Source organism: Mustela nigripes, chromosome 14 (assembly GCF_022355385.1).
Source record: "Mustela nigripes isolate SB6536 chromosome 14, MUSNIG.SB6536, whole genome shotgun sequence".
In the NCBI taxonomy this organism is placed as follows: Eukaryota; Metazoa; Chordata; class Mammalia; order Carnivora; family Mustelidae; genus Mustela; species Mustela nigripes.
In genome coordinates, this window is record NC_081570.1 from 10,538,914 (window position 1) to 10,565,964 (window position 27,051).

At 51.4% G+C, this 27,051-nt stretch overlaps 1 protein-coding gene across 2 annotated transcripts in view; it reads left to right on the forward strand.

Annotated features, from left to right (window-relative positions):
* Nucleotides 1–24,586, forward strand: part of TMEM51 (transmembrane protein 51) — a 56,063-nt gene extending 31,477 nt beyond the window's left edge. The window contains exons 2-3 of one of the 2 annotated variants that reach the window (XM_059376194.1): nucleotides 20,793–21,338; nucleotides 23,458–23,609. In XM_059376194.1, the coding sequence (XP_059232177.1) occupies nucleotides 20,998–21,338; nucleotides 23,458–23,518 (402 nt within the window). In that variant the 5' untranslated portion in view covers nucleotides 20,793–20,997 and the 3' untranslated portion in view covers nucleotides 23,519–23,609. Of the gene's footprint in view, nucleotides 1–20,792; nucleotides 21,339–23,453 lie in introns of both variants that reach the window. The other variant, XM_059376193.1, reaches the window with a different exon arrangement.
* The last annotated feature ends 2,465 nt before the right edge of the window (nucleotides 24,587–27,051 follow it).

A 27,051-nucleotide genomic window follows, 5' to 3' on the forward strand; every position in this document is an offset into this window, starting at 1 on the left:
GCCCAGCACAGTGTCTGGCCCACAGGGTAGAGCCATGGTGTCCCCTCGGGCGTGTCTGCCTGTCCCCTCACCCCCTTCCAATGCCTTCTGCTCTTCCTACCTTTCTTCCTGCCTGTGTCTGTCAGCTGGATGGACCTCATAACCTTGGCAGTAACCTTTTCAAGGGCAGGCCTGGTTCTTTTTGCCCTGTGATTCCTGCTAGCCTCGAGGCATTCCTAGCCTCATGATTTACGGCAATATCGACTGGGGGGCTCCTTCGAGGGCAGTGGCCCAGGGAGAGATTCGCCCACTGTCAGCCCACAGACCGTGTCCTTCCTCAGTCACTGCCACGGCCACAGGCCTCTCTTAGTGCCCCTAAGAGTCATCCTCAAAACATCCCGACCAAGGAAAGAGATCCAGTAACCCTGCCGTCGGTCCTTGATTCTTGGCCCTGCATTCCAGAACGCCTCCTTGTGCAGGTGCTCGGGCCTGACCGCGCCATCTGAGAGGACGCGTGAGGAGGTGTCCTAGGGGAAGAAGGTGGTCACTGCTTACTTGGTCAGCACCAAGCTTGCCTCAGAAAGGGGAGGGTGGGCGGCAACTGGCCAGTGTGGCTTCGCTTTCGGGTGTTTGAGGGGTTTTGGGGGGGGGGTTGTTTTTGTCATTATTTATTTTAATTTTCTTTTTAATTAGGCGAGAGGGTTTATATTGGTTCATGCAACTGACACTTCGGGAAGTCTGGCGGTTCGAGGGGTGTGTTCTGGCGTCGGGCTCGCTGTCCATCTGCGCTCTCATTTCCTCCTGGCTCGTTCTCCGACGGCCTCTCCCACCAGATGGCCACCGGTTGCCACCAGCTACCTCCTGTCCCTCCTGCAAACCCTGCAGGGGACCCGGGCTTTCCCCAACCGGGAAGACTCGCGTCTGGTTGGTCCTGGCCGGGCCAGGCACCACCCTCAGAGAAATAGGAAGATCTGATTGGTCAGGCTTGGTCACGCCCAGACTTAGGGCCCTGAGAAGGGGGCTGGGATGCTGAGCACCTGCCTGGTTCCTCCAGCCCAGCTTAGCCTCGCGCCTCTAGGGACCCTCCCGGGGAGTGACTTGTGGCCCAGGCTCAGGACAACTTGGCCGTGTGGAGAGCACAGTAGTGCCTCATTCCAGGGGTCCCTGCAGAGACTTTTGTGATAAGAATAGGTAACCCTCAGATTCCCTGTTTCGGATTTTCCAGTTTGATACTGGATCTTTGTAAGGAGAAGCCCTACGTGTGGGGCTGGCCGCCCAGTCCCCCAGCACCTGGGCTTCCGCCCAGCTTGCCATGGGCGCCCAGTTAATGCTGGGGGTGGGCAGACAGACTGCCAGGAGACAACCTGCAAGACAGAGGTCCGCAGCCTCGCTCCTGCCCGCAGGACCCACCCTCACTGGGCAGCCCCCTCCATCGGCGCCCACCGTGTCCGGAGTACTCAGGAAACAGTAGCTACGTTATCACCACCACCACCATCATCATTATTATTGATCATCCCTGTTGTGGTTCCTCTTGTGACTGCGTGGCCATTGTTATTGTTCAGCCTGGAAGCTTCTCCTGGCTCAGGGAGCAACCTTGACTCTTGCTGACCCGCACCCACTCTCGCTACCTTTTGCTTCCATAATTGCATCCTAGGCCCAGAAGTGTAGTTCCCATCCCTTGGCTGATCAGTGTGCATCAGAGTCAGAGCTCACAGATAGTTAAGAAGGTCCAGGCACTGCCTGGGCCCCGTCTGTAGGGTAGAGACCATCTGGCATCGCTCCTGGCCTGAGAGAACAGGGACACAGGTGGGACACCCACAGACGCACTGGAGACCAGAGCATGGTCCGTGGTCCAGACCATGGTCCTGGTTTAGATACGAGCAGAGCCTGCGGTGGCCCCAGTGCACACCAGCCTCAGTCCCCTTCCTTCCCCTGCCGTGGGGATGACGGAGCAGCTGGTGAGTGCTTTCATGATTACAGAACTGACATGCAGAAGGGTTTAGCTCAGGGCCGGAAAGGAACTGCAACCACCAGCGCTGTGCTGTGGCGTCTGAGAGAGGGGCAGAGTCCTGGGACATGTGACAAGCCACCTGAAGCCCGGAGTCACAGGGGCCGAGCCTGGGTGGCGGAGAGGCCCAAGGTCAGCCCTCAGCCCTGACCCTGGACTTCCAAGCAGGTTACTGAAGACACTGGTGTTTGTCTTGGTGCCTGGGCGGCCTGGGACAAACCCGAGCCCTCTCTCCATCTCTGTGCCATCAGCAAACCTTGGCTGCCGACAGTGGACAAAGAAAGGCCTTGTTCGGGGAAGCAACCCGTAGCCGTTTAAAAAGCTGACGCTTTGAAAGCCTGGCTTGGGGGCAGATGAGAGGCGGGATTTTAGAGGGACTCTGGCCTCAGACCATCTGATTCACAGCCTCCTTCTGCTACTTATTAACATGAGACTTGGAGCCGGTTACGTAACCTCTGCCGGCCTCCGTGTCTACATCTGCGACATGGGGGTGGCAGGTAGCAGCTTCTCTGTGAAGATGAGGTGAGATAATCCAGGCTCAGAGTAAGCGTCCAGCGTGTGTTAGCTGTTCCTATCGTGATGTAAAGACACATGCTTTTGAAACAAGGGGGCCCTTTGTAAAACGTGGAATCCCCCATTTTGCATCTGATGTGTGTTGTCTGTATCCAGATGGACCCGAAGCATCAAGAAACTTTCGGGTAGGTTCCAGACTGGGGTTTCTTATCCTGGAGGACAGTCCCTGGAAGGCCCGTGAACCTGCGATGGTGCAAGATGGTGCCTACAGCCCTTACCATAGGCTGGATGGCAAGTTGTTTACTGAGCGATGGCACCCTCCTCCCCACAACGATGTCCACCTAATCCCAGAACCTGTGATTCTATTACCTGCCTTGATCGAAGGCCTTTGCGGATTCCCATTATCCAGATGGTGTGTCCTAGTCACCAGAGTCCTTGTAAGAGGGGGTAGGGGGTGTCAAAAGGAGGTGTGCTGATGGGAACAGAGGTGGGAGTGAAGTCCTGGGAGACAAGAGGAGGGGGCCGGGAGCTAGGAAGCACAGGTATCCTCTAGAAGCTAAAGAAGACAAGGAAAGAGAGTCTCTGCTAAGTCCTCTAGGGGCCACGCAGTTCGGCTGACACCTTGATTTTAGAACTCCCGCCCTCCAGGACCACGAGAGGGTGAAGAGGAGTGGCTTTAAGCTGTGAAGTTTGTGGATTTGCCACCGCAGCAATGGGAAACCAATACAGCCCTTGTTGGGAGAGGGTCTGTGGTCCGTTTCAGACTTCCACCTGCGTTGACAGGCCGGTGATGTACAGTCCTAGGTGCAGAGCCTCCCCGCTGGCCTCCAGGGACCCCTGCTGGGTGTTAGTACAGACACCTTCCCCTCTTCCTCCCTATCTCTGGGTAGCACATCCCACAAGCAGACGGATTTCCACCAGTCATTTCTTCTCTGGAACAGACTCCGAGAAGCCCCACAGAACAGTGTGTCCCATGCTTCTGGGGGTTTCTAAATCCTGGCCAGTACGGGCACCATGGCCTCCGTCTCCAAGCAGCTGGTGCCTCCAGCAGGGGGAACAGTAGAGACACTTCTGTTTGGGGATAAACCTCTTAGCAGGTGCTGGAGGCCACGGCCTGGCGCCAGACTCGGGTTTATCCTTCGCACACCCAAAACGGCACCGGCTTTGCGGCAGAACCATCCGGATTCCCACACATTACAACAGCCGCCAGTAGTCTGCCTGGCCCGGCGGAGGTGATGACACCAGACCCTCAGAAACAGAATCATCCTTGTACAGAGAAGGAAACCAAGGCTCGCAGAGGTGGAGTGCGTTGCCGGGGCCACACAGACTCTAAAACCCGTATATTTTCCACGGTACCGCTGTGTCATGCTGTTCCTTCCTTCAGCATCAGTGCGGCTCCTTCTGCATACACCAGACCTGTTCTAGGACACAGGGAAAGCAGCGAACAAAACAGACCAAAGTCCCCACCCTGGGGAGCCCCCATTCTGGAGCAGCACTGTCCCATAGCCCCAGGTGTCATTTACAATTTCCTGTACCCACATTTTTTTTTTAAGGACAAAGAGATAGGCAAAAATCGTGATTTTTATTTAACTTGATAAATCTGAAATTGGTTTAAAAATGTGAATGAGATGTTCTTGGTGCCCCTCCTCTGCCTTTGGAAACTGGTGTGTGTCTTGCAATTTTCTAGAACATCTCCGGGTGGACTGGCCCCATCTGAAGAGCTCTCTAGCCACTTGTGGCCAGCTGCTGTCAGGCGGGGCAGCTGTGGCAGACAGCAGATGCTCGTCCAGACAGTGACTGGGGTGGATCGGTGTCCTTGAGGCTGACCATTGCCTCCCGCGCCTGCCCCACCTCCGGAACCTCTGGACCCTGAGTTCCCAGCTCCCGGCCTCTCTGCCTGAAGAGCCCTTCCTATCTTTTCTGTCCAGACTGTCGCCTTTCCCCAGGTCAGGTTTAGGTTCTCGGAGAGCAGACACTGAGTCTCTCATGCCCCTCTTTCCTGCACAGATGGCTGGCTTCTTGGCCAGCGCTCCACTGACAAGCACTTTCTGTGCCCATTCTCTCTTCGGGAAGGTGTTGCTGTTGCCATTTTACAGATGAGGACATTGATGCTCCCGCAGGGTATAAGGAACAGTTAGTTGAGCAGAGGAGCCACAGCCAGTACAGAGTCCTGCCTTGCATGGCTGTAGTCCCCCTCCCCGCCCACCTTCCTGAGCCCCAAGAAGCTCAATTTCCAAGACCTGGCTCTGGAACCTGTTGCCTTTGCCTCACAGAGCTGCATCTATCTGCCCACTGCCGGCCTCCAGGCTTCACCCCAACGTGGTAAGCCTCTGGTCCCCACCTTCAGACTACCCCGCCCTTCCAGTCCTCACCCCTAGTTCTCCTATGGGGAGAGATGGGGTCCTTCACTGACCTCCCCTAATCTCTCTGGAGCCCACTGGCAACACACTGTTACCTTCTTCCTAAAGTTCCCCTCTTGGTCTACTTTCTACCCAATTACCACAAATTTAGTGGCATAAAATAACTCACATTTATTATTTCAGTTTTTGTGGGTCAGAAATACAGGCACAGCTCAGCCCTGTCCTCTGCAAGTCTACAATCAAGGTGTAGGCCAGGGATGGGTTCTCATCTGGAGAGTCGACTGGGGAAGGACCCACTGCCACACTGTCATGGCTGACGGCAGAACTGGTGCCTACACTTGTCACTGGGAGCCTACTTCAGGTCCTTGCCATGTGGGTTTCTCCCCAAAAGGTTCACTTGCTTAAATAAAGTCAGCAAGCAAGAGGACATCTTCTTGGAAAGTGAGCATTACAGTTGTACCTAATGGAGTCTCACATAATAACCTTCATCCCATCACTCTTGGCCGTATTTTGTTGGCCAAAGCAAACCACACATTCCTCCCACAGTCAAGTGGAGGGTCGTGGAAGGGCATAAACACCAGGGCAGACACGGTGGGACCACTTTAAGAGTCTGCCTTCCATACTTTCCCTCTGGTTATCTTTTCTTAATGGTAGGATGGGAGACTAGAGTCTGAGAGACCTGCTGTTTGGCTTTAAGCAAGACCTCAGTTTCCTCATCTGGGAAATGGTCTGACTCTAGGCGTTCATGGGATGATTAAATAAACTCTCTAAGTAGAACTTTTGGCACTATCCTTGCCATAGCTGTTAGGCTTATTAATAGTAACAGATTTGCTGTTACTATTCACCAAGCCTGGGCTGGTTTAGGTGACAAAAATCCCTACCTAACAATAGATTCGAAAAAGTAAATGTTTGTTTCCTTTCATGTAAACGGAGTCCAGAGTTCAGCAGTCTAGGGCTGGGTGGATGGCTCAGCAATCACCAGGGTCCCGGGCTCCTTCTCTGTTACTGCTCTGCCATCCTCGACTTCATGCTCCAGCATGGCTGCTGAGTTCCAGTCATCACATCTACATCTACAGGAAGGAAGAAGCGGGGGTGGGGGGACACACATGTACCTTCCAAATGTCCCTTCTAAAAACCCTTCCTGAATGCCCCCCTTCCTGATACTTCTGCTTACGTCCCATGGCGGTGGAACATAGTCCTGGGGCACAGCTAACAGCTCAGGAGGCTGGGTAATGCTCTTAGTTCCGAGAAGCCCTGGAAAAACTAGGCATCAGGAGTTTGCTTATGGAGGAGGAAGGACAGAGTGGATATCGGGAACCAGGAGCTGGCAGAACAAAACCTCCCTGCTGAAAATACCGGGCTCGTGAGTCAGCATTACCCGCTCTTCTTTCCCTCCCTCCAGCACAGGTAAGAGAAGCCAAGATCAGATGCCAAGTCCCAGCTGGGCTGGGACGTGAGCTGTGCCCTCCAGGTGACACCTCACTTTGTCCGGCTGGCTCTGGGGCATCCCAAGGAGGTCGTCACCTTTCCCAGCCCTTAGCTGGGGGGCCTGACTGGCAGTTCCAGACCAGAATGGCCAAGAGGAACAGCGGCCAAGGCGTGGAAATCGTTTCGCACCTCGGGAGTTTCACTGGGGCTCATCTGTTGACAATGTGGCCACTTCAGAGTCACGTGCTGGCTGCAGAGAAAGGACAGTGAGACTTTTTCAGTCCCTAAACCTGGGGCAGTGGGTGGTGGCCAGTACAGGATCCAAAGGCCATCTGTCCCTTAACCCTTCCTTCCTTAACCTTATGAGATCAGCACTGCTGATCTACTGGACAGAGGGGACTGGACCCCAGCCCTTGCACGGACTGTGCCCCGACTTCTGGGTATTGTTGTCGGGGAGGGGTGGTTCTAGGAGTTCTGGTAACACTTTCCTCCTTGGCTGCTGGGAGCCACAGTGGGGACGATGTTGGGGAGCATGAGTGATGCTGTGGACGTTGTAAGCAGTCACGGAGGCTCAGCTCGTTCTCTTTTTATTTCCCGACAGAAGTGCCCGCCCCGCCAAGCAAGCCTCCCCCGTGGGCTGTTACTCTCTCCCCATCTCCCACAGGCTGCCCCATTTTAACCCTGGTTCCAGTTTTATGATTAAACATCCCAGCGTCAATTATTTACGATATGTCCAGATGGCTATCAGCGGTTGCAGGGGGCTGAGTGACTCACACAGGAGAAGCTGGTTTTTATGGAGGGGAAATAACAAGAAGGGAAACAAGGAATTCTGCCACAGAGACCGAGGTCAGCCTAGGGAGGGCTGGAAGCATCCAGGGCGACGGGAGAGGGCTCTCGGGGGGGTGCAGAGCGCCGGGAGGCTGGGTGGGGGTGAGGAGGGCAGGCCAGCTCTACCCTCAGACATTACAAGTTCAAAGCTTTGCTGTGCTGTTGGTTGGATGACTTCGAGCAGGCGTCTTAACTTCTCCGAACATCTGTTTCCTCATCTGTGAAGTGGGGATTTTTCTAGAAACTTTCCCATCAGGGTTCTTGGGAATGTGAAATGTGTTAATATGTAATACATTTTTAAAATAAGTGTATTAACTGAATCATAGAAATAATAAATCATTATTATTTATATAAAATAAATAAGATACACTAAATTGTCTAAATACCGTTAATAACAGTAGTAATAAATGCACGGAAAGCACCCAGCACAGTGCCTGGCACTCGGTAAACACTTTGGGGACTGCCCATGGTGGCATCCCAGAATGTAGCAGTTGGGAAAAGAATTGGGTGTGACTTTCAGGGAAGGGACTTCCTGAAAACCGGAAGCAGGAGGAGACTGGGGGCTTAAAGTGGGAGTCACAGGTAGCAGGGGGAGGGAGTGCAGGGCAGGCTGGACAAGCTTGAGCAGATTCCAAAAGGGCGCTTGGCAGAAGGTTTGGGAACCACTTCTGTGGAGGCAGCATCACTGTGGCTAAAAAAGAAAATGTCCAGATATGGGCAGGACTGTGTCCTGGCCACCATCAAGGGCCGCCCTGATAAAGGCCTGGGAACCGGGAGGGCTTTGCTCCTGCAGGATCCGTCCGCCTGCGGAGGTCTGCCTGTCTTCTCTCCACACCTCCAGTTTTGGTTCAAAACCCCCATATAAGGACCACACAAAATAAACGTCTGCCGAGCTTTGTCCCCAGGGCTTAGGAACCAGAGGTCTGAGCCACCCGGAAAGCAGGTGCCTGCTGATATGGCGTGAGAATGCACGCCTTTGTCACAGTTTCTACCCCAGCCAAGTTGGAACAAGTGCAGGCTTCCCTCCAGAGAAATCTCGGGTTAAAATGTAAACCGGGGCCAGAGGGCCAGGCTGCCCAGCCTCCCTCTAGCTGGCCATGCCAGGAAGAGATGCAAAATTCACCAAGGGATCAAGGAACCGGGCCCAGTTGAAGGAACTCTTGGACAAGTAAATAAATGGTCTGAGTCTGGCAGAGGCCAGGCTGAAAACAACACACACTTTTTCTCTTGTGGGTTTCTAAGACCAAAGCCCCCAGTCAGCTTCATGGTGCGTCAGAAGGTTTGCAGGGCTGATTCCTTCCAGAAGCTGAGGGAACCTGTTGCTTCCTCACCTTCTCCAGCCCTAGAGGTGGCTGCCCCACCCCCGCCCGCGCAACCCCCTCGTGGCTCAGGGCCCCTCCCCTCATCACCCCAGCCCCTGGCTTCTGACCTCACATCTCCTGCTTCCTCATCTGAGTCAAGAAAGCTTGACTCCCTCTTCTTCTTCTTCTTTTTTTTTTTTAAAGATTTTATTTATTTATTTGACAGACAGAGATCACAAACAGGCAGAGAAGCAGGCAGAGAGAGAGGAGGAAGCAGGCTCCCCGCAGAGCAGTGAGCCCGATGCAGGGCTTGATCCCAGGACTCTGGGATCATGACCTGAGCCGAAGGCAGAGGCTTTAACCCACTGAGCCACCCAGGCGCCCCTTGCCTCCCTCTTCTAAGGACAGTTGTAATTAAATCGAACCCACCTGGTTAAGCCGGGCTAATCTCCCCATCTCAGGATCCTTAACGTAATCACATCTGAAAAGTCCCTTTTGCCATGTAAAGTGAACGGTCACAAATTGCAGGGTTTAGGATCTGGATATTTGGGAGAAGGGGGAATGATTATTCTGCCATCCACATACCTTCTCCCAAATTCTGAGAAACAGAGGAAGGGGCAAATAGCTTTGAGCTGAACCCCAGATTCTTCTCTGCCCCCAACTTCAGTGGCCTTGAATTAGCTTCTCACCCCACCCCCCACACCCCAGCACTCCACCCCGGGTCTATAAAGATGTTGGATTCTCATGCTCCTCCACAGGTCTGGCAATGACAGCTAACACATTTGGAGCCGTTACTCTGCTCATAATACAGGCCCTCGTGGATTTTCCAGCATTACTGTCCCTGGAAATGGCCAGGGCTCCTGCCTCAGGACGTCTGTTCTGTGGTTCCCTGTGCCTGGAAGGTCCTTCGCTCCGATACCCACATGCTTCCCTCCCCAGCCTCCTTCAAACCCTTGCTCACCGATTCCTTTCTCAGTGACTGTGTGCCCTGAGCACCGCATTTCAAGTCCCCACCTCCGAACTCCCTGTCCCCATCCGGGGGTGTCAGTGTCATTGTTCCCAGCTTGTCTCCCCCTCCAGCAGGTGGTCGTCTGTCTGTTTCAGCCATTTGTCTATCCCCAGCTCCTACAGAGGCCCCGGCCCATGGTAGATGCTCTGTTAATGTTTTGTTGAGCAAATCACTAAATACCCAAACCCCCAAACTTTGAGCCCATCACTCATAACAACCCACAAGATCGATCCGAGTCCAGCTCCCCGGTCCAGGGAGATAGCTGATGCGGACCAAGGTCAGGGATAGCCTCTAGGCAAGCGTGAAGGCGCCAGGCTACGATGGGAGCCCAGAGCCCACCCTGAGAACCTACCGCGTGCTGGAAGGGGTTTCTATTCGCCAACAAACCTGAGCTCCCTGATGTGAGTTCTCTCCTCTGCCCTCCTCTTTTTTTTTTTTTTTTTTTGCAAAATGCCTCTTGGGGAAGAGGAACAAATGAGTCAGGGCAGTGTCCAAAATGACCTTCTGCACAAGGACACAGGTTTTGTCCAGAAGGTGCCCAGGTTTACCCAAGCCTGGCCAGCAACCAGCACACTGACCCGAACTGCAAAGTCGCATGAGCTCCCTGTCCTAGAAGTTCGGCTACAACATGTCACTGGCCCCGGGGCGGGGGGGGGGGGCACGTAACAGGTGTCACGTGCCCCACCTTTGATGAATTTGGCTGAAAGGCTGCTCTCCTACTGCTTCAGGGATGAGGGAGTCCTGAACAAGGAGCCTCTGCACAGGGCCACCACTTACATGCTGTGTGACTTGGGGCGAGTTTCGCAACCTCTCTGTGCCTCTGTGTATTCAGTGATAATATGGACCGAAGGGGGATTAAGAGCACTTCCCTAATAGGATGCTTGGGCCGAACGTATGTGCTGATGCATGCCACGCACTTAGTGTGAGCTCGGCACACTCTAGTGTCCGGGAAGTAGTAGCAGATATAACCCTTGCTGGCAGCGTGCTGGGGCCAGGGGGATGGTCAGCGCCTGTTGCTCAGCCGTGCTTACTGGAGTGGGAGGCCACTGATGGCCCATCCCCAGAGCCTGGTGAGGGATCAGGCTGTCAGGCTCACTTTGAATGGTGACAGGAGCTCTGGTTGCTGCCCTGCATCTCACGGGCACCAGACTCTGTCCCTGCAGGGGGACACACAGCGATGTCACCTTTACCCAAGAAAGACTGAACATGGCTGGAGCCCTCGAGATTGGTTCCCAGCGCCAGCCGTGCAAATAGGGTCACACGCCAGCCAGTTGCTTAGAGAAAAGAGACCAGAAGACTAGATACCTGGTTGGTTTGCTTGGGTTTTGTTTTAAAGTTCTTACTTATTTGAGAGAGAGTGTGTCTGAGTGAGCAGGAGAGGACGAGCAGGGTGAGGGGCAGAGGGAGGAACAGGCTGAGCTGAGCCGGGAGCCCGCGTGGGGCTCCATCCCAGGACCCTGGGATCATGACCTGAACCGAAGGCAGAGGCTTTCCCCACTGAGCCACGCGGCGTCCCAGTACCCAGTTGGTGAACTTGTTCCTTCTGTTGATGACGCCTGGAGTCTTCAGAATATGTTTGACTTCTTAGTCTCTCCAACCTTTAAATGGATCAGCAAGGGAACTGGAGATGTTGGGTCTTAAAAAATTTGTGGGTATCTTCCGATGTGGAGGGGGAAGCTGCCTCTTTTCTCTGCAGCAAGTGGCAGGTGTCTGGGACCCATCCTCTCTCCCGTTCTCTGTGCAGTTTCTCAGGCTGAACCCTTCCCTTCCCGCCGGTCACCTTAGTCTCCTCCCCCTTCAAACTCCCGCCCGAGGTCAATGCCTTGCAAAGCTGCTTTTTTTTTTTTTTTTTTTTTAAAGATTTTATTTACTGGGGCGCCTGGGTGGCTCAGTGGGTTAAAGCCTCTGCCTTCGGCTCAGGTCATGATCCTCGGGTCCTGGGATCGAGCCCCACATGGGCCTCCCTGCTCAGCAGGGAGCCTGCTTCCTCCTCTCTCTCTGCCTGCCTGCTTGTGATCTCTGTCAAATAAAATTTTATAAAAAATCTTTTAAAGATTGTATTTGTTTGTTTGAGAGAGAGAGAGAGAGAGAGCACAAGCAGGGGGCAAGGGCAGAGGGAAAGGGAGAAGGCACCCCGACATGGGGCTCCATCCTAGGACCCCAGGATCCTGACCTGAGCCGAAAGCAGATGCTTAACCCACTGAGCCACCCCGGAGCCCCAAGCTGCTGCTTTATCTTCTTTCCTCCACCTCCTTCAGAGCTAATTTGTTACACTCTCTGTAGCCTCCTGCTAAGCCCCATTTTAGTAGTACTGCCTGGTGACTAAAAACATGGGTTTTAGAATCAGACATGCTTTATCCCTGCCTTGTACTAGCTGTGTAACTTAGGAGTGCTTACTTTACCTCTCTGAGTCTCAGTGTCCTTATCTGTAAAACAGAAATAATACCTCCGGAAGGATTGTGCGTGTAAGGAGTTAGCACAGGGCCTGGCACAGAGCCCACATGGAACACACGTGCACTCTTAACCTGACATTGACATCCCTTCTGGGAGGAAGAATCCCTTTGTCTTCCTGCTGGACCGTGAATGTCAGTCACACATCTGTGTCTCCCCATAAAGCCCCTGGCACACAATAGGGACCCAGGAATGATTGAATTCTCTAGAAAGCCCGTTTCAAAGAAAGGCACAGCTAGTACGCCTGCTGCTTCTGGGACAAAGTATCTCCGAGAATGAATTATGGTGCTCACCGCTGGCCTGCCCATCCTGCCCGGGGAGGGGCCCTGCCCAGGGAGGGGTGTGGTGCGAGGGAAGGAGGTGCACTGCAAACTCAGCGGGATTTGATTGTGAATCTTGCCTGCTGCCTTGAGCTCTGTGACCTGGGACAAATTACATAACCTCTCTGAGACTCAGAGAAAATGGGGCTAATCCTTCCTTGACTGGCTGGTGCCTCTGCTACTATTCCTCTAGTTACCGCCGGGCCTGGCAGATTCCTTCCCATTCCTTCTTTCCTTTTACCCCAGTCCGCTCTGTCCGGCCCGGGCAGCCCTCTTTCCTCCCCTCTCCCTGTATGACTCATTTGCAAGGTGATCTTCATTTTTCCTGAATGCTCAAGCTACAAGAACTCATTCTCAAAGAACGGGAACCTGACACTTTTGCCCTTGGTTGGTGGGGAGGTGGCCTGAAATGCCCAGGCAGGACTGGGGCAGCAGCGGTGGGGGTGGCCCAGCGCCTTTCTCCTCCCATCCTCTCCTGCCTGGGACCAGAACTTGGTGACCAAAGTGACTACTGGCTGCAACTTGGCCCAGAGGGCTCCCACTGAGTTCTTCCTTTGTGATGGGAACGTGGCCTCGTTCCCTGGGAATGCAGCTCGGGATCCCTTTCCCAATTATGCAGCTTGGCAGGCAGAGGTTGGGCACAGGGAGACCAGTCAAGGAGCCTCTTTGTCCTGGGGACTGGTCAAGCTGCCAGGCACCTCGGGCTGCTGAGATGCTCTCCCACGAAAGGCAGGAAAGATAGCAGGGCTGGGCCAGGCACCTCTGACGCCGCACCTTCCAGGGCCACAAGGCAAGCTCGATGGCCACACAGGGATCGGAGACGATGATCCCTATAGAATTTCTGGGATTCAGCTGGAACAGGTCAAGGGAAGGCTTGACCATCACTTGGAACCCTTTCCTCTGCCTCAGCTAGGACAGCACCATTTTTTCTTTCTTTCTTTCTTTCTTTTGTTCATTGTTATTCAAAGCATTGCTGTCTTCACATTAGGTTCACAGAGACTCCAGTCTGGGTCTCAGCCAGGCGGGGTGCTCAAATGTCCAGAGCTGTGACGGTCCACCCCCGCCTCGGAAATCCCTGCTGTCTTTGTCAACCCTGGGTGCTGGTGGGAGAGAAGACAGCAGCTGCCCAAAAGGAGAGAGGCTCGGGGCTCTCAGCCCTGCCGACTTCTGCCTGGGAACACCAGGGAATGCTGAAACCTCAGACTCCATCAGGAAATTTTTTTTTTCAAGATTTATTTATTTATTTGACAGACAGAGATCACAAGTAGGCAGAGAGGCAGGCAGAGAGAGAGGAAGAAGCAGGCTCCCTGCTGAGCAGAGATTCCTGATGCGGGGCTCGATCCCAGGTCCCTGGGATCATGACCTGAGCCAAAGGCAGAGGCTTTAACCCACTGAGCCACCCGAGTGCCCCAGGAAATGTTGATCGAGTCACCTTCTCAGGTCAGAATGGAGGTCACATTTAGCCTGGTCCCCTCTCCATGGTGCTGGCAAGTCATGTGCGTACGGATCCTCCAGAAAGTTCCTCGAACTCATCCTCTCCCCCTTGGCGCCAACTGTAGACTAGGAATTTCCCCAAACTGATACAGAACATTAGTCCAACTTTTTAACTTGCCAGAAAGTCATTCTGCCAATAGTTATTAAGCACCTGTTCAGTTCCCTAACAAGAACTTTGGTTCAGGGAGTTTATACTCCACTGGGGGAGACGGAGCCAACAAGAAAGCAAAACAATACTATTAGAGATTGTGAGGTAATGTCATCCATCCGTGGGAAGAAATGTCCTCAAGGAACCAAGCATGGGGCTTAAGACTAGCTGGGTAACAGAAGGACATTTTATATAGATTAGTTAAGGAAATCCTCACTGAGGAGATGGCATTTGAGTAAAGAAGTAACCGCACCAAAGAGACGGAAGGAAGAGTGTTTCAGGCATGGAAAACAGCAAGTACAAAGGCCCTGTGGCAGAATGTGCTTGGTGTGGGTGAAAAACAGTACAGAAGCCATGGAGGGTTGGTGAGCCAAGAGAGAAGATAGGAGAAAGGCAGGAGCCAGTCCAGTCTGGTGGGGCTGGAGGCCACAGCAAAGGAGTTTGGAATTTATGCTAAGAGTGGTGGAAAGGTGTTGGTGGGTGTCAGAAATTCCTATCACAAAGTAATTTGGCCAGTGACAAGGCTCTCTATAAGGCACCTGTGCAGTGTAAGGAATAAAGTAATAAATAAACACCCATATATTGTTTGGTTTTACCTGGTTTGGAACTTCTCATAAATGGAAACGTGCTGCATTTGCTTTTCTGTTCGATGTCACGTTTGTCAGAATGGGCCACATTGGTGCCCATGGCGATAGGTGACTCATATTCTTGGCTGTGTGCTAATCCACAGGAGAAAGCTGTCATGGCTTGTCCTTTCCGGGTGCACGGCCTTCTTTGATTTTCTAATGTTGAACCAAGCCTACATTCTTGGGATAAACCCAACTTGATTGTGAGGCATTATGTACTTCTCTTTTTAAAAATTAATTAATTTATTTAAATTCAATTAACATATACATAACATATATTATCATATGCTATATAGTATTTATTATATACTATACATAATCTACTAATAGTATATATAGTATAGTATTCGTTCCAGAGGTAGATTCATCAGTTACATGTAACACCCAGTGCTCATTCCGTCACGTGCTCTCTTTAATGCTGGTCCCCCAGTTACCCCATCCCCCACCCCTCTCCCTTCCAGCAACCCTCAGTTTGTTTCGTAGGGTTGAGAGGATCTTACGGTGTGTCTCCCTCTCTGATTTTTGTCTTGTTTTATTTTCCCCTCCCTTTCCCTATGCTCCTCTATTTTGTTTCTTAAATTCGACCTATGGATGAGGTCATACGATACTGATCTTTCTCGGATTGACTTATTTCGCTCAGCATAATACCTTCTAGTTCCATCCATGTCATTGCAAATGGCAAAATTTCATTTTTGTGATGGCTGAGTCGTATTCCATTATATTATATATACCGCATCTTCCTTATCCTTTCGTCCATCAGTGGACATCTGGGCTCTTTCCATAGTTTGACTATTGTGGACCTTGCTGCTACAAACATTCGGGTGCACGTGCACCTTCGGATCACTGCATTTTTATCTTTAAGGTAAATACCCAGGAGTGCGATTGCTGGGTCAGAGGGTAGCTCTATTTTTAACTTTGCGAGGAAGCTCCGTGCTGTTTTCCAGAGTGGCTGCACCAGCTTGCATTCCCACCAACAGTGTAGGAGGGTTCCCCTTTCTCCGCATCCTCACCAGCATCTGTCCTTTCCTGACGTGTTCCTTTTTGGCCATTCTGACTGGGTGTGAGGTGGTATCTCATTGTGGTTTTGATTTGTATTTCCCTGATGCCAAGTGATGTGGAGCATTTTTTTCATGTGCCTGTTGGCCATTTGGAATGTCCTTGCAGAAATGTCTGTTCATGTCTTCTGCCCATTTCTGGACTGGATTATTTGTTCTTTGGATGTTGAGTTTGATAAGTACTTTATAGATTTTGGATATCAGCCCTTTATCTGATAACGCCTCTGCAAATATCTTCTCCCATTCCATAGGCTGTCTTTTGGTTTTGCTGATTGTTTCCTTTGTTGTGCAAAGCTTTTTATCTTGTCCCAATAGTTCATTTTTGCTTCTGTTTCCCTTGCCTTTGGCAACGTGTCTAGCAAGAAGTTGCTTGCTGCCGAGGTCATGGAGGTTGCCGCCTATGTTCTCCAATAGGACGTGGGTGCATTCCTTTCTTACGTTGTGGGATTCTATGTGCTGGCCTCCTGTTTAGGATTTCTGTCTGTGCGCAGACAGATCAGATTGGCCAGTCATTTTCCTTTCTTGCCTGGTCCTTGTTTGGTTTGGTATCAAGATGATACACTCCTCATCAAATGACTTGGGGGAATGTTTCCTCTTCTTTTAAGCCTCAGGGGCACCTGTGGAAGATGGATGAAACCACAGAAAGGTCTGGTAAACACAGCTACCAGACTGTCATCCTTCTGTGGCCCCACTTTTTGGTACAGAATCCTGGTTTCTTCTGATACAACTTTTCTCACTATATGTCCCAACCACACAGCCCAACCTATGCCCCCCCAACCCCTGCCCAAAAGAAAACACATTCCTCCCCCCATGAGCCCCTCACATTGAAATGCTCACAGCTTACTTAGAAAGCTGTGTTTCTGGTTTTTTTACAGGTGGGTCCTTAACTCAAGAGTTTAGCATGAAGGGGCGCCTGGGTGGCTCAGTGGGTTAAAGCCTCTGCCTTCGGCTCAGGTCATGATCCCAGGGTCATGGGATCGAGCCCCGCATCGGGCTCTCTGCTCAGCGGGTAGCCTGCTTCCTCCTCTCTTTCTGCCTGCTTCTCTGCCTACTTGTGATCTCTGTCAAATAAATAAATAAAATCTTTAAAAAAAAAAAAAAAAAGAGTTTAGCATGAAGAGTTGTTTCCAAGCCAGGTAACAACAGTTACCTCTCTTAACTAGGGAACCTCTCTTAACTAGTTAAGGCTAGTTAACTAGTTAAAACTAGTTAACTAGTTAACCACTGTTCTTGAATATCCAGGTATAGGATCACTCACTTATCCCTTAGGGCCGCCCTAAACCTGAGCTGTTGATGCGTCCAGCCAGAGGTGGGTCTAGCAGAGCGGGGACCCCGGTCTGCCCGCCAAGGCTCCTCTGTTTTAGGGATGTGTTGGAAACTATGTGGTCCAAATCCTCTAGCACAAAATTAGCTTCTTTCCATATTTTTGAAAGGGAAAGAACACCTTACTAAATATAACATGGGTCAACAAGCCAAAAATGAGATAAACAGCCAGCAGCTGCAGCTCGGGGCTGGGTCCCACACCCTGGGGAGCCCACCGGGGTCCCGGACGCCAGAGGGAGAGGGCCGAATCGATGGGAATTGATGGACAAGTTTAAGTGACCCCTGGGCACATGACCCTGCCACGAGCCCCAAAACACCAAAACCTTCATTTCATTTTTTTTATTCTAAAAGCAACACATACACGTTTCTGTGTTTCCAGTTCTTACTCTCCCAGTAAGAAAAAGAAAATAAAAATCACTGTAATCCCGGCGCACAGAAAACAACTAAGACGACCATGGAATGCATAATTTGAGTGTTTTGAAATTTAATATGAAACATTAACTAGTGTTTCTCAGCCTTCCCCCTCCCAGTATTGTCCCCTAAAGAGTCTTTTTAGACATCGTTTTTGTAATCTCCCTACTTCACCCCTGCCCCGGTGAAATTTTAAAAGTGCAGGTATCCTGTGTGTCTGTTAATGTATTGTGGAGGGCCACAAACCATTGTAATGCGTAAGACTATTTTTACACCATCCCCAAGAATGAATTTTTGCCCCTACCCCATGGGTGGTCTCACCCCATTAGGAATGCAAGCTTTTTTTTTTTTTTTTTTTTAAGATTTTATTTATTTATTTGACAGACCGAGATCACAAGTAGGCAGAGAGGCAGGCAGAGAGAGAGGGAGGCAGGCTCCCCGCCAAGCAGAGAGCCCGATGTGTGGGGCTCGGTCCCTGGGATCATGACCTGAGCTCAAGGCAGAGGCTTTAACCCACTGAACCACCCAGGTGCCCTGGAATGCAAGCTTTAAATAATATTAAAGAGCAAACCTTTCTAGAACTTACTATGTGCTGGTCACATATAATTCTAAGTATTTAATGTACGTTTTCTTGTTTACTTATCATAACTCTCCTATGAGTGAATACCAGAAGGCTTTTGTCTCCATTTTTGTAGTTGTGGAAGCTGAGGCACAGAGAGGTTGAGTAACTTGCCTAAAGGCACACAGCTGGGAAAGTCCAGAGTGAGGATGTGAGCCAGGCAGCCTGGTTCTGAAGTTCACGTTGAACCACCAAGTTACGGTACCTTGCGATACCTTCTGATTGTAACAAGTCCAAAATACAGAAACAGGGTAACAGGTACACTCCCCAAGCCCTCTCTCTTCTCTGAAGCAATCATTGCTAAATTTGGAATGTGTCCCTTGTCCGAAATTTTTACATGCGTGTTTGTACATATGAAAATCTTTCGTCTCTTATTTATTTTAACATAAGGAGGATTATCTGGTCTTCCTTCCTATGTATTCGTGTGTACAGATCTGTATATAGAATTTTTTAAAAATTAGAATCACACTGAACGTACTGGCTTTTGGTTTTTTTGTTTGTTTGTTTGACTTTAAAATGTATCCTAAGCCAGCTTGAAACCATAGTTGAACAAGTACGTGTACTGTATTTCATTTCACCAGATTCAGATTATGGGCTTTTTAAAGAATTTCTATTTTCTCACTGCTACAAAGCTATGATGAATATCCTTGGTGTGTACCTAACTCTTAGAAGTTGGAATTACAAAGCCAAAGGGTATAAGCATTTTTGAAACTTCTGACCCATCAGTGGCAGCACTTCCCATCCGGACAAATTGTATGAGATCGCTTATCCCGGCACCACTGCCCACACCGGATATCATTGCCTGTTTGCCATCACTGACCATGTAACAGGCCCAAATGTATGAATCCTGACATTTTCATCTCTGTCAGTGACTCTCCTCTTGGGCCTGTTTTACTCACGTGACAGGTAAGGCCAAGCTTGAGTGGAGAGAGCAAGAAGGGTAGAAGGTTCCAGTGGCCCCAGTCGCCAGTTAAGAGAACACACTGTCAGCCTCCCAGGGACAAGGCCTCCCTGTTGGGCCCTCAGTAGGGGCTCAGGCATGGGCTTTTTCATCTCCTGCTTCTCTCCCCAGCCTCGGGCTGCCCCTCCACACCCCCCAAGCCATCTTCCTCCTCTGGCCTGGTCTTCGCTCCATTCCGCAGAACTGCTAAACCACTCATCCTTTCCTGCACTGGCTGCGAGTGGTATTTGGGAAACAGATACCCTCATTGGGTTTTGTAGGCTTTTCAGCTGACCCCCAGCAACTGTCTGCAGTGGGATGGGATCCTTGTTCAGTGCCCTACATGCCTACACATACATGTTCACACATGAGTATACATGTATAGTGGGGATGCACGTCTACACATAGCATAGCACAATCCGGGTGCAGACCCTATTATGTGAAGTGGGGCTTCTCTTTCTCACAGAGACTTTCCACAGCTCCTCCAGCCCGAGTGAGGACACCCACCTACCAAGTGCAACAGTTTCTAGACTCTCTTCCCACTTGGTCGTTATTCCTTGTAGACCTTTTCCTGCTGGCCAGGAAGCTCCACTAGCCCTTCGCTTGCTCACTGGTGTCCCTCCAGTGCCTAATGCTGCTTAGCAGATGCGCAAGAAATATCTGTGGCATGGAGAAAAGAGAAAGAACAGACCTCAAGCTGACAAAGGATATTATCCCAAATATATTTAGAGTATTTTTTAACAAAGTGGGCACTTTCAGATTGAGCCCGTTGTTTGATGAGAAAATATCTCTGAAGCATTGGATTTCAAGTGGCCTGGTTAGCCGTCCCTCTGGAAAGATCGGAAGGAATGCAGCATTGAAAATAGGACCTTGCCCATCCAAACATCTGCCAGGCTTTGCTGTTCTGCAAAGGTCACTGTCCTGGGAATAATGTATTGAGGACAGTTCGCCCGGAAGGGCCCTGGTCGCTGGTCCTCCTGGCCCCTGGAAGCATTCTGAGCTAAACCTTCAGGTGACTTGTTTATCTGGCTCATTCTCCCAGCCCACACATGGTTGTAGAATCCCCAGATGGTGGGCTGCTCCCTTGAGCACAAGGTCTCTGAGCTGCTTTATGGGAAGAGGGTTTCTCGCCCAGCTAGGCACCACAGCTAAGATGGGAAATAAGGAGGCTTCTGCCCCTTTAAGAAAAGCGAAACTCCATGTGGCTGAAGGGCGACTAGTCTCCCAGGTGGCGTCAGGTGGCCTCTGTTCATTTCATTCAGTGATGTTTCAGCGGACATACTGGAGCCCCGCTTTGTTCCAGGCACAGAGATGTGTCATGGGAAAAGAGACACTGGCCACGGTAGCCACTGGTGGCCTGTGGCAGCCCACAAAAGGGGAAGCTGGGGGGAGGGCGCACAGAACTGCAGAAATGCTGGAGGGGGCTGTGCAGTGAAGGGCGAGGTGAGAGATGAAGGCAAGAGGCAAGAGTCACACGCATGACTCCAGGAGCCCAGATTTTCTACTGCAGGAGATGGGGAGCCATGGAGGGTGGGGACCAGGCCCTAGGGCTGTGTGCACCGGGATGTATCCCCGACCGATGCCCGTCGCCCAGGCCATCTGGGCTGCTGACCACGGCTCGTGCACGCCGTCGTTGGCGTGCCTCGCTGGACCTCGTGCCCGCTGAGACTGCCCTGCGCTTCCTTAAATTCCAAAAATGTTTTCAGGACCCAGAGCCCTGACCTCTCTGGTCTCCTGCATGGAGAGGTCTGGCTTTTCCTTTTCGGGTGGGGTGGGCGGATCAGCCCTCCTTCTGCAGGCTCGCAGAAGGAGCCGAGCGCGGCACGTAAGACATCTGGAATGCATCAGCGGCCCGGCCGGAGCCCGCAGCTCAGTCCTGCTCCATAACTCCTTCAGGAGGACAGGCGCTGGGTTCACAAAAGCGTCTGGAATCCGAACTGATCCTCCTCTCTCTCTCTCTCTCTCTGCTTTCCTTCCAGACCTCTCGGCCGCAGCTGTCCACACAGGATGCTTCAAATTTGCTGGAAACCGTCCCTCGGGAGGTCAGCCGCTGTTTCTTTAGGGCGGCACTAGGGATTTCGTTCCGTGCGTCGAACGGGTTTTTGTTGCTGCTGCTGCTGCTGCTGCTCCCATTTATTTATTTTCTTTCTCTACACCGGGCCTCGCCCCACTCCCACTGGCCTGATGGCCCAGTCTAAGGCCAACGGCTCCCACTATGCACTGACCGCCATCGGCCTGGGGATGCTGGTTCTCGGGGTCATCATGGCCATGTGGAACCTGGTGCCCGGGTTCAGCGCCCACGAAAAGCCGACCGCTCAGGGGAACAACAAGACGGAGATAGGCAGCGGCATTCTCAAGAGCAAGACCTTCTCCGTGGCCTATGTGCTGGTCGGGGCTGGGGTGATGCTTTTGCTGCTCTCCATCTGCCTGAGCATCCGGGACAAGAGGAAGCAGCGGCAAGGCGAGGAGATGGTCCACATCCAGCACCAGCCGGGGGTCGAGCCACACGCCCCGGAGGAAGACAGGTGAGAACGGGCCGACCGCCTTCAGACCGGGGGATGGATACATGCTCGTGAACACACACACACTCCTAGGGGTCGCTGATGAGATTATTTTAGTCTAGGACACTCTGCCTTCCCACTTTCCCCCACTGGGGCTCTGAAAAGCAGTTTATCATTTTCCAAATAACTTTATAGTTCTATAGTTGCCCCAGTAATGCGGTATGAATGGACGACAAGTATATCGAGATTCTGACACCGACCAGGAAGCTGCACGGGGCCCAGGACAGCCAGAGTCTCCAGATGGGCTGTGTGTGCATGCTTTGTATTGAAGAGGTTGGGAAGCAGTGTTCTATTTGAACAAAAATGCCACAAGCGTGTTTAAGAGATAAGCGGTACATCAGGGAACACATGATGAAGGTTGACATCCCCACTAGAAGAAGCCCTTGCAAAGGAATGTGACAGATGAGCACACCAGTAGGAAAACGGATAAAGGATACAAGGAAGCATCTCATAGGATGTTCAGACAGTAGATGTTCCACCTCATTAGTCACGAAATGCAAACGAGGAAAGGTGTCATAGTTTGCCTGTCTTCGTGGCCAGGACAGGCTGCCCCTGGTGTTGGAGAGCTGTAGGGAAATGGGTCACTGATGGGGGCAGTGACTGGCACAGCCTTTCTGAAGAGGCAGTGAGAGGAGGTATTGAAGATGTGTGTCCCTCTCCGTTCCGTTCCTAAGAGTTTACCCTTCGGAGGAAAAATCACGCAAGTACAAAGGAGTCTGTACCCTTAGGTTTATCAGAACATTGCTTAGGACAGCAAAAACTGAGCAAGCGACCTAAATATCCATCATTCGGGCTAAATTATGGCACGCCCCCTTGGTGGCACTCTGCACAGCCATAGCTGACCTATATTTGCTATCGTGGGACCATATGCTCCACGGTGGGAAATGGAGGTAGCAGTACAGCGTCTTTGGGAAGGTCCTGATCACCTCAAATGTTGCAGCTGTGGGATTAGAGAGGAGTCTGGAAGGATGTACAACAGCGTGTTAACAGTGCCTGTCTCCAGGTGGAAGGAGAAGGGATGGTGTGCTTTTCTGCCTGAGGTTTTTTCGGCATTGTTTACATTTTCTGCAACTCTGTCATCTTTCTAGCAGGGAGGGAGTTGTTTTTAGTTTGGAAAAACGAAACCCATTTTCTGATAATAAAAGATCACGCGTGCATATTCTAGAAGACTTAAGAAATACAGAAACGAACAAAGAAGGAAAATCAGCCATCCCTGATCACCCACGCTAGCCATGAGCACTCGTATGCCCAACCGAAGTGACAGGAAGGCGGGACAGACAGGGAGGGGCTGATGTTGGCCATTATCACCCTACAGGTTCAAGTGCAGAGTCCTGGACTATGGCTAATGGCACTATTCCCTGCACATGTGTAAAAACAAAACCAAAAAATCACCCTGACTTACTGGTTTTCTCTTTCAGCAGTCAAAGGAGACTACGCCTGAGGATAAGACCTTCGAGCCTTACAGTGAATTTGGAGACAAAATTACAGAATAACTTGAAATACTTATAAATTTTATAGCAGAAATTCCTTCTCTCCCTGGGAACAACCACTTTGCTTCAGGCTGGCAGCTGGTTCATGTGTATTTATGTGGCCTTTGGCCAAAGGACCCAGCTTGGCACCAGAGCAGCCCATCCGGCACGTGGTTAAGGGTGAGGCTTAAAAGCAAAGGGGTTTCACACTTCCTTGTGTGAAACCTTCCAGTCCTTCCAGACTGTCCAGTGCAGTCACTGAGGGTGGTGTTTCGTTCCTGATGTCCCACTTCCCAAGTATATGACCAAGTCACATAACCTTGACTTACCCGTTTCCCCATCCATAAAATGGGTATAAAAATAGTACCTAACTCATTGTGTTGTTAGGAAGATGAGACTGGTTGATCCGTGTCAGAGTACTTAGCAGAGTACCCAACTCCTTGCACACAGTTGAAGTGTTAGCTTTGGTTACTTCTGGAACCCACTGGTTGTTTTCCAAGTCTGGTATATGAGGACCCAGGGCTGACACAGGATCCAGAGTTCATCCCCTCGTGATTTCAGATATCGCGGAGCTCCTGCTAACACTCTGTTGGTGCTTGTTACCTTGCAGCCAGGAGGAGGAGGAAGAGGAGGAGGCCTCCTCCAGGTACTACGTCCCCAGTTACGAGGAAGTGATGAACACCAACTACTCAGAAGCGAGGGAACTGGACCAGAACCCCAGGATGAGCATCTCTCTCCCCTCCTATGAGTCCTTAACTGGGCCTGATGAGACGAGCCCCACGGCTGCCAGGGCCAACGCGGAGGCCAGCCCGGGGCATCCGCCCGACAGGCAGAACTCCAAGTTGGCCAAACGCCTAAAGCCACTGAAAGTTCGGAGGATTAAATCCGAAAAGCTTCACCTTAAAGACTTCAGGATCAACCTGCCGGACAAGAACGTCCCTCCTCCCTCCATCGAGCCTCTGACTCCACCACCACAGTACGACGAAGTCCAGGAGAAGGCTTCTGATGCCAGGCCACCCGACTGACGGCACCGTTCATTTGTGTCCCTCCGGTCACTCACCCTCCACACCACGGACCCCCAGTGAAGCCACTTCAGCAGCAGTGGAGAAGCGGAGGGGCCAAACATACACAGACTGATGTGGATGGGGGTAGGGGGTAAGGGGAGGGGCGGGGGGATCCGGTCACTAGGGACTGACCGACGTCCGTGGGACCTCACGTGGCAGGTGCACTGGGAGGAGCTTCTGCCTCGGATCTGGGATGTGGACCTGGTGGGGGGCGAGGGGTACGCACCTTCCCTGTTGTTTATCCCCAACTCTGAGTTGTTGGCGACAATACCTCTCTTTCCAATCTGGAAAGGACGCCAGCAGCTGGTGTAGGTTGTGATTTTGTTTTGCTTCCACTAGGACTGTTTTGTTTCAAAAAGAAAACAAGATAGGCCTTCGCTTTCTTCACCAGAGTCCTGCCTGAGCTGTGGGCAGGAGATGTGACTCAGCTTTCTAGAAAGGACGCGGGGCTGTCCCATGAATGAAGCAAAACAAGGGGCTGATCGATGGTGTGGGGGCGAGGCCCCCTGACGCTGTTCAGAACCCCTGAAGCATAGACTCTGATCTTAGACATTACCAGGCCTCGGGCCCTCCGAGAACCACCTGCTTCAGGGGCGAAACAGGAGAGCTATATGAGATATTTTATTCCTTCTAAAATGCCGTGCAAGTGAGCTTTTTATAATAAAATATTTTATATGTAGTATGTTTGGGCGCTGAGTTACTATAGCAGCTCTTCCAATACTGACTTGCTTAGGACAAATATCCCTGATGGTCTTGATTGCTGCTGATCTGCACAAAACACTTTCCATTGCCAGGCACTGTGAGTATTTCACATGTGTTAGCCCATTTCATCTGTATCCTGGTATCACTGCCATGTGAAGGGTAGCTCCCAGAGGCTCAGGTTCAAGTGCCCCATGTCACATTGCTAGCAAGCAGCCGGCCTGGAGCCTGAGCCCCGTCTGGCTTCAGGGCCTGAGGTCTTTAAACGCTCTACTGTGCCATTCAATGTCAAGAGCTTTTCTAGACTTCGAAGGAGGATCTGTGCTTCCCAAGAGCCAGGGCTACCCCATTGACCCACATGCCCGACAGAACGTGGTGGCTCTTTAGACAGCAGCTTCTACCCTCCTAAACGCCCTCCCAGCATCCCCCCCTGAGACCCAGCCCAGAGTGACGGGCTGTATGCTCAGAAAGGCTAGATGAGCGCGTCCTCATTCAGGGGACCCAGTGCCTGCCTGTGGAACCGGGGGAAAGCAGTTCAGCTAATGAGGATGCCCAGGGGATTGCTGACGGCTGAGGCTGTGACATCTGGGACCAGGGTCTTGACCATGGACTGGGAGTCTGGGAAGTGCCTGAGTCCAGGGGTGCCTTCCTGGTACTGGTGAGCATGATGTAGAGTCTGCATGGCTGGGAGAAGAGTGAATTCTGAGGCCCTGGATGTTTCCTAAAAGCTCCTAAGTAGACAAGGGGCCGCAGGTAGAGAGGGAAATCACCTCTTTATCTCGGGATTGGCAGCAGGGCCTAAATTCCCACCTTTCTCTTTCCTTATGCAAATCCATCTATTAGGAGGAAACTGCTTGTGGCTAAGACCCCAGGGGCGTGATCTGGTCAACAGCCCCCTCCTCAGCCCCGCTGTGGCTCTCCATGTATCTGGGGGCTGGGTTTGTTCTTCGGTGAGTCTTTATGCTTCCTGGTGGGAAGAGAAAACAGGAGGAAAAAGAAAGGAGACTAGCAGGGCACCTGGGCGGCTCAGCTGGCTAAGCCTCCGACTCCTGACTTCGGCTCAGGTCATGATCTCAGGGTGGTGAGAGTGAGCCCCGAGCAGAGGCCGGAGTAGAGCACGGAGTTAGCCCCCACCCCCTCTAGAATAAATAAATAAATCTTTTAAAAAGAAAAGGAGAATAGCAAGTTTTACAAATGTCAGAAAGGGCCCTCAATCTGGGCTCTGATAAATCATCTTGCCAGAGAATCTGCCCAGCCTACACCCTCCCCAGGGGAAGAAAGGTTTGGGGCTGGTAGTGGGCTGAATGATAACCCCTAAGAGATATCAAGACCTAATTCCTAGGACCTGTGGAAGATACCTTACAAGGTAAAGGGTTTTTTTGCAGGTGTGATTGCATTAAGGGTTTTGAGATGAGTTTATCCTGGAATCTTCCTGTGAATTCCATATGCCACCCACAAGTGCATTTGCAAGTGAGAGCTGGGGGACAGCACACGCAGAGAAAAGGAGGAAGCAGTGTGACCATGCGCATAGAGGCTAGACTGATGCGTCTGCAAGCTTTGGACAGCCCGCAGCCCTGGAGCTGGAGGAGGCAAGGGGATTGCTCCCGTCACATCCAAGGGAGCTGCAACCTTGACTGTGGCCCAGCTGATGCCAGTTTTGGACTTCCTGCGTCCAGAACCATGAGAAGATATATTTCTTTCTATTATTTTAGGCTGACAAGTCTGTGGGAATTTGTTGCATGCAGCATATAGAGCATGGTTCATCTTTGTCTAGAGGAGGGCAGAGAGAGTGTTAGCTGGGAATGTTGGCTGTGGGCTGGAGACCTGAACAGTGATGAGGCAAAAAAAAAAAAAAAAAAATTCATCTGCAATATTAAGTTAAAACCACCTGTCAAAGCGGGGGACCCCCTTCCCCTCAAAATTCCCCAAGGCATGCTCATCCTCTTTGCTCCTTGTCCAGATCAGGGCCCTCTCTCTTTTGACTCAAAAAAAAGGAAAAGGTGGGAGGGTAGCTAAAAGCCAGAATAAAGCTCCTAGTCCTTTCCTCTCCATCATGTTGATGTTCTTAAAGTAAACATAAAAGGGCAGAAATACAGGAGAAAATTAAAGACACCACCCACTTGTTCTTGAGCCTAAATAGCCCCAGGGCCAAGAAAGAGCAGAGGAAAAATTCCAGCTGGCACTCCCAACCCGCCCAAGAGGAGGCACCGCAGCAGCCATGTTGGTGTCACGTGAGCACTGTCCATCTGACCCAGGAGAACCAATCAGAAGCTGAGCTGGGCTAGACCCTGCCCCCTCAGGAACTGGTCCTGCAGTGAATGGAGACGTCATTGGGTGATGGAGTCACCCATCCTGATGGGCCACAGGTGAGCAAAGCAGATAAGATTTCTGGTCCTTGGTCTTTGTTTCTTGGGAAGCCTAGCCCAGCCCAGCCCTTGGGTTCTT